We start from the raw sequence: 9,331 nt of genomic DNA on the forward strand, positions 1-9,331 counted from the left end.
CTAACATATGGACCGGAAATACGAGTGGAAAACAAATCCCTATTAATCCGATTATTATCTTTTATATAATCACACAATTAGTTTGCTATCAGTCTTTTTGTCACCTTAAAGCATTTTTAAATATCTTATTAGTTTGGCTTAATTCGGCAAGCTATAGTTTCCTAAAAGAGCCGAAAAACATAAAACAAAAGTCTTATATCTAGCTCGGCTTTCAGTTTTCGATATTCAAAGTAAACCATCCGAATGTCTATATGAAAAACAGTAAAGCCAATTAATACATTTGGACTTAGTCTTAGGAATACTTTGATAATCTGTGATTTGCACTCGTCCAAAAATCGGAACTTAAACTGAAACGTGTATGACATGTGTGGCTTCCCCTTTCCGATCATGCACCAATCCGATTATTTGGTCATCGACGGAAAGTTCTCTGATCGGAGTCGGATCGGATAGATGTGTCCCGACCTTTAATCATGTTCTATTAGCTGGAATTTGCTTCATTAAATTAAAAGTTTTAGTTGGTCAAGGAAGCATAACTGTACTAGTCTCTGTCTATATTTCAGGATTCCTAAAAAATAAATGCACCGTACTAGTAACCCATCAGTTGCAATATCTGAAGCACGTATCCCGAATCTATGTGATGGAAAATGGAAGGATTGCAGCTAATGGAAATTACCAGGAGATCCAAAACAGCGATGGTGAATACGCTAAAATGTTCAAAGCGCAGCTGGAAGAAGAAGATGAAGCTAGCACTGAAGGCGGTGCGTATTTTTAGCAACTGATATCAGCAAAATAATACGTAAGTTCCATATTTTCAGTGTCTAAACCTCATTATCATTGTGAGCCGGTCGAAGAGGAACCAACGGAAATCAAAGAGTCCAGAGCAACTGGTTCCATAGCAGGAAAAGTGTACAAGGCATATTTCAAAGCTGCTGGCGGCTGGTTTTCAGCCGCTTTGGTCCTAATTTTATTCGTCGTTACGCAAATGGCTTCCAGCGCTGCTGACTACTTCATCAAGTTCTGGTAGGCTAACAACAAATCAAATAAAAAAATAGTACTCCACTTAAAACATTTTTCAGGGTTAATTTGGAACAAACCCGTTTCGAACAGAAGACCAAAAACGAGAGTCTCTACAAATCGTTCGCTGATGAGGTCTTTCTGGAAGAAAACTACAACAAGGTGATTACGATCGGGATCAAGGAAGTGGAGAAAACGTCGCTGGATGCCTTCTTCAACACGAACGTGTGCTTCTACATTTACACATCGATAATTGTCTCAGTCATAGTGGTAACGATTGTGCGATCCATCACTTTTTACCAGTTCTGCATGTTGGCTTCAGTGAGGATGCACAACAGCATGTTTGAAAGGTAACAGAAACATGTTTCATCTCAAAATAAAAACATATAAAGATGCTTTCCTCAGCAGCTGCGCTCGAATATATATTGCCTACCAAACTGCCGACGGCATTTTCCAATTAATTTCCGGATCATCCGTCTTATAAGGAGGCTTATTTACTGTTTCATTTCAAAATGTAATTTATTGCCGTTTGGCTTTGCCATATCCTTTAGTCATGTGTATACTTATAAGATGGAGATTCTTGACTTTTTGCCCCCAATTAAAATTTCCCGGATTCGTTGATTATTTGACTTTCCGGTACAATTAATAAAGAAAAGCTCTCACTCGAATTAATTAAATAACCAATTGAAATTAAGTGTGTATTTTTTTAGAATTACTAATGCTACGATGAGATTTTTCAACACCAACTGCTCAGGACGAGTTCTGAACCGGTTTTCCAAAGATATGGGGGCCATCGATGAAAAACTTCCCTATGTTCTGATCGACACAATACAGGTTTGGAAGCCATTAATAATAAAACAAAACGTAGTAAATTTTATGGAAAATATGCTTCAACGTCCGCAACATATTTCAGAAAAAGGACGGGATAAAAATGGGTCATCAGGCTTATGTAACTAAACGAAAATTTATTTCATGTTTGACGTGCTTTGCAGTTGACCAATCACATAAGTTGCAAAACACACCCACTTAGTTCTAGTTAAATTGAGTATAAATGGAAGTTCATTCATATTTTCTGTGCCTTATTTTATGCAAGCTGTACGGAATCAGCAGATGTTTCTCACCTGAAAGTGTCGCTTTTCTTGAAAACATAAAGATGATATGGAAAGTTTTATGGAAATTTGAAGTCAATGTAAACTTGCTCAGAGCAATTTCTTTGAAATGAAGGCGCCCAAACAGAAGCTAAAATACATATTTTACCAAGTTTTGCAAGCATTTTGCGTACATTAAGTATGTCCAGAACGATCGGGAGATTATCGAGCTTAGCAAGCAAGATTATCCAGCAAAAAATATTCTAGTCTTTTTATTTTCAATCATTGTTGTGTTTTTTAAATTATTGCCTGTAAAAGTCAGTTTTGCAACAGTTTGATATTCCAGTGACCATTAGAAAATGTTCAAGAATTTTTCAAACTATCGTCTGGTTTTCTTGGTGGTTTTTGCAGGCCAGAGTCTAACATTTTTTTCGTCGGTAACATGCAAAGTTAGGGAATCAATTTCGAATATATTTTCGAACGCGCATTTCCTTCTATACGGCAACAAGGTTTCAATTTTCAGTCATATTGAGGCAATTTCAGACGATTTTTCAAAATTGCTTTTGTGTTACGACGTTGGCATTTATTTATTCAGAAACTGATGAAGTGAGAGAGATACTTTTGTATATAGTTTATAGGGCAAAGTCTGGTTTTTTKAATTGAAAAATGAGGCAATTTTCAAGCRTCTGGTTTCCGTTTAAAACAAATTATGTGTAACGTAACTCAGTTTAAAAACTTGAATGCATGAGAAACGGCGTTAAAAATCTGAAACCACTTTGAAAACACTGCTTAGATTTTTTCCGATGTTCATTATCTTGAGCATCTTGAACCAACTACATTTTACACCTAAATTTTTCGGAACACTTTGTTATGTTATCGCCAAACAAATGGGGATTTGTGAATGGCTAGCGTGTCTATCGATTAACCTATTTGCAAACAAACCTGAAAAACTGATTTTAGAATACCCTCCATATTGTTCAACACAGGACATTTTTCTCGCAGAACKAAAATAAAATATTTTTTTGGCAAATTYCTRCATACCCTAAAAGACACTCTTTTCCAGATAGCCCTTAACGTGTTAGCAGTAAATGTTGTGATTGCCACTGTCGATCCCTGGATCCTGATTCCCACTTTCGTGATCGCCTCCATGTTCTATGTGTACAGGATTGTGTTCCTCAAAACCAGCAGGAACATCAAGCGAATGGAGGCCACAAGTATAGCAATTTCCGCTTCTTCCCGCTTTTGAAGAGTTTCAAATGTTTGCATTTTCCAGCTCGCAGTCCAGTTTTCTCCCACATCAACGCCTCACTGCAAGGCCTGACCACCATCAGAGCTTTCGGGGCGCAGGAAATCCTGCGGAAGGAGTTCGACAACTACCAAGATATCCACAGTTCAGCCTTTTACATGTTCCTGTGCTGTAATCAAACTTTTGGGTTCTGGCTGGACTTTCACTGCATTATCTACGCCGCTTTGGTCACATTGAGCTTCTTCTTCATAGGAAATGGTAGGTTGCAACACCAGTTGCCATTGAGGACTAACTTGGAGAATTTGCTCATTTTTCAGAAACTTATGGAGGAAATGTGGGTCTAGCGATCACACAAGCAATGAGCTTAACGGGGATGTTTCAATGGGGCATGAGGCAGTGGAGCGAATTGGAAAATCACATGACATCAGTGGAACGAGTGGTGGAATACACTGATATTGAGCAAGAAGCCATTGGCAACGAGATGGCTCCATTGAAAACATGGCCCGAACATGGTCAGTTGGAGTTCAAGTCGGTTTATTTGAGGTCAGTATATTGCCCAGGCAGAGCTTAATTAAAATATTAACCATTGTTTGACAAATCCCTTTCAATATTCAAGAGCCTGATAAAATGCAGGTAATAAATCAGCGACAGCAACCTGAGATTTATTTGCAAATATATCACCAGTTGGTGTTCCCATGCGTAACAGTAACTAATAAGCTGAAAGCATTCAGCAGAAGTAAATGTCTGTGAAAATGTGAGACGACGAGATAGTTGGAAGCCAGTAAACAGGCTGGCACTAATAATAATAAAAAGCTTTAAATAAAGTCAATAGAGGCTGCAAAAAACGGTGTTTGCGAGCCGTGAATGACAAGGGTAAAGGACATACTTGGGAAAAGCACAGTTGTTCTGGAAATATAATAAATATAAAGAACAGCGTGAATTGATGAATGAAAAAGTGGCGCTTTGTTTCAGATATGCCACCAACGAACCATACGTTCTCAACAACTTGTCCTTCAGAATTAAGCCTAAAGAAAAGGTGGGCATTGTGGGCAGAACAGGCGCTGGAAAATCCTCCATTATGACTGCATTGTTTCGCCTCGCCGATGTTGAGGGCAAAATCATCATTGATGGAATCTGCACTAAGGATATTCCATTGAAAACTATGAGGTCGAAGATATCGATTATTCCGCAGGAGCCGATAATTTTTGCTGGTGAGTGGTGGCACGATTTTTTATGGTCAGTTAAAAATCCTAAAGTTTGTACTTGTCAGACTGGACTGAGTCAATGCAACAGTAGATTTCGAGCAGAGTTTGCTAGAAAAAGGTAGTGGTCTGATTTGATTTCAATAGACTTGATTAGGCGCTGAAACACACAGTTTCTACTATATATTTCTAGGCAGAATGATGTGAATAAGGTCGCAAGGCACGTTTTGCCGTTTAGGGAAACTTTTCCGCGTGTTTCAACCTCAGTAACCAATCGGCTCAATCGGATTTCATACTTCCAAATCCAGAGAAGAATTAATCAGCAAACTTTCGCAATCGCTGAAAAGTCTTAGGACAGTTTGAATTCTGCCCGGGATCGCCCTCATTAAAATTCCAATGATCCAGACGACTCCTGTAGAAATAATTACGTTCCGGTTTGTTATTCCCAGATTTTTTAACCAACCTCGGTAATGAGAAATATTTATGAAGGTTTTTGTTACTGGAAATTGCGCGTTGCCGGTGTCATAATTTCCCGGTAATTGTTTAGGTCGAATTACTAAGGCGGGCCATTTTCCAGATTTTATGTTCAGCTGAATAATCCAAGGTGTGGATTTTGCCATTTTTCGTTCCAGCGCAAGTAAACTAAATGGCTTCAGTTCAGAAAAAGTGTGACTATATTGCCCCCTTTCCTTCTGCTTGCACAGTGTTTGGGGATTATTTTGCTTTTCACTATCCTGCGTTTAAATTGGCAGAGTTTTTTGCCCGAAGCTTTTCAGGTATCCTTTTGTTTAGCCAGGGCAAGCCTAATCTGGTTATTCGCCACTGTGGGCGAGAAAGTTGAAATTAATTTATTTAAAAAATTATACCACAAAGTTACGTCTAGTTCTGCATTTGCAACATGATTTTTTTGGGGATTTGCTTCACTGAAGAGCACAAATGCCTAAACGAAAAACAAAGAGATAAATAAATATTGTCTAACGATTGGTGAACAGCTACGTTAGTGAATGTAGTTACAACTTAAAACGTACCAGAAAATTGTTTGAATTTATTTCCATGTTTGATAATTCTTTCAAAAATATACTGAATTGTTATTATAGGAACATGTGTTTGTTATCAGAGGATTTCAGACATTGAAAAGCTATATTTTTAATTCGAAATAATACACTCATGGTTTATAATTTATCATTATTTTAAATTAATTATTACCTTATGAATACAACAATACAACACTTCCAACAATATGAATTTTCCAGGTACACTTCGCTCCAACCTGGATCCATTTGGCAAATACGAGGATGAAGTGATCTGGAATGCCCTGGAAGAAGTGGAGTTGAAAGAAGTGGTTTCTGAACTCAAAGGAGGTTTGGAAAGTAAAGTTTCGGAAGGGGGCTCGAACTTTAGCTTGGGACAAAGGCAGTTGATTTGCCTGGCTAGAGCTATAGTACGCAACAACAAAATCCTGGTTTTGGATGAAGCCACTGCCAATGTGGATCCAAAAACTGATGCTCTCATCCAGTCGACCATCCGCAGAAAGTTTGCCGATTGCACTGTGTTAACAATAGCTCACAGGTATATGAACACATAAAAATATTCTTCATATCAACGCTTTAATGTAAAACCCTTCTAAATCAAGCGCGCAGCTTCTTTGGATCATAGAGAATAAAACATGAAAAGCATTAAATTCTTCCGGACATTGACAAAACGTTATTTCCCTGGAGGCTCAACCTCTATTCCGTGCGCGACTTTTTTCAGTAAAACTGAATAGCTGATGGAGCCCAGTTAGTAATGGCTTTTACTTCAGTGAATCGTGACAAATTTCACTGAACCTTGTCGATCCTTACCTCGGAAGAAAATTATTTTTTGCTGGATTGTTTCGTCTAAATGCCCCAGTTAGAGAACAGAGGAGAGTTTCGTGATTCATTAAAGCTACATTTATTACATGCGCCTCGATTGGTCTCTAAATGGTTTCCAAAAGAGCTGTTATAGAGTTGGATAACTTCAGCAGTGAAAGTATTGGCGCAAATTTCATTATTCTCAATTTCCTCCAGTCGTCATTCGTCAACAGTTTTGTTGGAAACACAGAAAAATGACAAGAGAAAGGCTTGGAATTTGGTTCAGATTGGATTGTTTGGATTAAAAGCTCAACAAGCACTTAATTTCCTCATTAAGTAATTTTCTTTCTAGATTGATCACAATTATGGATTCTGATAAGGTGTTGGTCATGGATGGAGGAGAAGCAATTGAGTTCGATTATCCTCATATATTATTACAGAATCCACATGGAGTGTTTTATGGCCTAGTAAAAGAAGCTGGCAAGGCCGGAGCAGAACAACTGGCAAAAATCGCAAGACAGGTAAATTTCCCTATACGGGCATGGGGAATTTCAAAGATTTCTGGAAACGTATTTGCCTTTAGAGTGAACTACTGCTGAATCTATTTTTATTTTTGTTTCATGAAAACTCAAAGTTACGTTTTTCGGTTTTTTGAACATTAATATTCCAAGTTTTCCGTAAGAATTTCCTGCTCGCATGAGTTTGGCCTTTGTAGCATACTCAGTCCTCACAAAGCGCTTCCGGATAGAAATTGAGTGGCAATACAAAAAAATACAACATATATCGTAATTTTTGTTACTTTGACGTCCTCAAAGGAATCTATACAATTTTTACAACATTGGTGGATGTTTCCCAACTCAACCTCAAAGTGTTTTAGAATGCTCAGAAAAATGTATTTGAAAATTAGGATTTGAAGGTCCATAAAAGCGACATTTGAGGCAAATTATCTGTTAGCATAAAAAAGCGTAAAAATTCTAAAAACTTAACAGTTTCAAGCAATGGCCACCAAAGCATCACTTTGTTGAGTTATCGAGTAATTTGCTTGAAACTGATTAAAGTTTCGATTGGTAGGATCTTCAACCATTTTCTGCCTTCAGTGGCAAACATCTTTGTAAGACAATAATGCAAGTCTGAATAAGCCATTCAAGAGACGACCAAATACATTATTCACCAAAACGGCCTTAAAACATGAGAAACTCACCAGTTTCAAATCATCGGTTATACTACTAAAAAACCTCAAGATTTCGATATTTACACAACTTAACGCTATTTAGCCTGTTTTGGAAAATAACAAGCAAACAAATCTAAAAGGTCCAATACCAAAAATTAGTATGCAAAACAACGAAACCTCTTTTGGCTTACCGTAAGCATTGAAAAATAACCGAACTGGAATACAAGAGGTCAATTTTCATCCGCTGATTAAAAACTTTGCGATAAATTCGTTCGTTTTAATTAAAAAATCGTACACCATTGACGTTTAAAACAATCCAGCCATGAAAGCCGGCATCGAATAAAGTTCGAAAAGCTGTCTGTGAGCTTTCTGCTATTAATCGGGATCACGCAGTCTTTTCAAGCCAGCAAACGATAGGATTTTCCATTAAGTTTGTGGATATGAAATGACTCTGTTTGAGCTTTGCTGGGCACTTTCAGGTCTATTGAAAACTTGTAATTTTCCTCAATTCGTTTTGTAAAAAATGGCAGGCATTGAGATTTCGAGCCGTTGAAGCACTGATTCTCTTCCAGACCTTTTGCAAGCATCATCCATCTGGATCTTCAGAAGCAGCTGCTACCAGCCCCACATTAAACTGGCCGGCTAAACAAAGTCGACTTGGTTTCAATAGGTTTTGCCGAAAACAGCAGTCCAAAAAACCAAACAAATTTTAATTCATTTAGAAATCACAAACAGATTTTGTGCACTTCACTTCAAATACAAAGTGATGAATGGAATTAATTGCAGCTTCGAAAATTGAAAACCATCCGAGTGAAAAGCTGGCTTTAAAATACAATATCAAAATAACCAAATTCCCGTCAACAACTGAGGCGAATCTAATTGAATATTTCATATTAAACATGTTTCGAAAATTGCTTCAACTCGCATTTTCAGCGTTTTTAAGCAAAAGAAGTGTCGATCTTTAAACGAGTTCAAGCAGGGGCGCCTCTAAACAAATACCTAATGAAAAAAATTGAGCGGCAAACTGGAAGTGTTCCCAAATTACATTAATTTTGGCTCTTATTAGGCCGATTTCATTAAAGAATGGTTCTATTTCAGAGATACGAACAAGCTCAAGATCATCAATGAATTAAATGAATTACGGTTCCGTTGAAGATTTCCAGGATTTTCTCAGGTGTGTGAACCACCTCGTTCTCTATAGTTTAAGGCCATAACAATACCATCAAAACTTTATTACATTATGACTTCTAGTATGTATGTTAATAACGATTTTTATTTGTTTTTTAATTTTATTTTTGTTGCATCTGCTTAGCAATTAATTGCTGTTGTTCCAAAACTGTGGTAATTTACTGCACTTTATAATGACTTTTTACAGTTATCGCACGCTTTTGTAAATACATCACGATTTTATTGAGCAAAAACTACTACTGATATATGATTGTAAACCACTTAAGGATCACGCCTGTTAAAATTATTTTACTTCTGGTACCTTGAGTTATATTTTTAGAATTTGGTGATATTAACACAGAAAGATACGTTTTAAAGACAAGGTGAAAGAAAAAAAGGATAAAAAAGGTACAAATAATTTATTCATAAATTAGAAACTTAAGTGCGCACGAATGCTGAGTAACTTACTATTAGGATTCATTCTCAATAGTATTATTCATAGTTTAGGAGATATAGTTCAATTGTTTGTTTTATTTATATTTTTATTCCTATTTTACTTGAAAATATATGTAATTTTTATATACTCTAAAGCAGTTTTTTATTAACAAACA

General features: G+C 36.9%; 1 protein-coding gene across 4 annotated transcripts in view; it reads left to right on the top strand.

Moving 5' to 3' along the window:
- The window catches only part of LOC109537526 (probable multidrug resistance-associated protein lethal(2)03659), an 18,619-nt gene extending 9,309 nt beyond the window's left edge, over positions 1-9,310 (top strand). For 3 of the 4 annotated variants that reach the window (XM_048664643.1, XM_019904305.2, XM_048664644.1), the window contains exons 8-18: positions 561-758; positions 816-1,020; positions 1,077-1,364; positions 1,725-1,848; positions 3,166-3,316; positions 3,376-3,606; positions 3,666-3,891; positions 4,321-4,559; positions 5,804-6,119; positions 6,735-6,903; positions 8,126-8,641. In XM_048664643.1, the coding sequence (XP_048520600.1) occupies positions 561-758; positions 816-1,020; positions 1,077-1,364; positions 1,725-1,848; positions 3,166-3,316; positions 3,376-3,606; positions 3,666-3,891; positions 4,321-4,559; positions 5,804-6,119; positions 6,735-6,903; positions 8,126-8,266 (2,288 nt within the window). In that variant the 3' untranslated portion in view covers positions 8,267-8,641. The other variant, XM_019904306.2, reaches the window with a different exon arrangement.
- The last annotated feature ends 21 nt before the right edge of the window (positions 9,311-9,331 follow it).

The sequence above is a fragment of the Dendroctonus ponderosae genome, unplaced genomic scaffold (genome assembly GCF_020466585.1).
Source record: "Dendroctonus ponderosae isolate FM_Combo_2020 unplaced genomic scaffold, Dpon_F_20191213v2 Dpon_F_20191213_3, whole genome shotgun sequence".
Classification (NCBI taxonomy): Eukaryota; Metazoa; Arthropoda; class Insecta; order Coleoptera; family Curculionidae; genus Dendroctonus; species Dendroctonus ponderosae.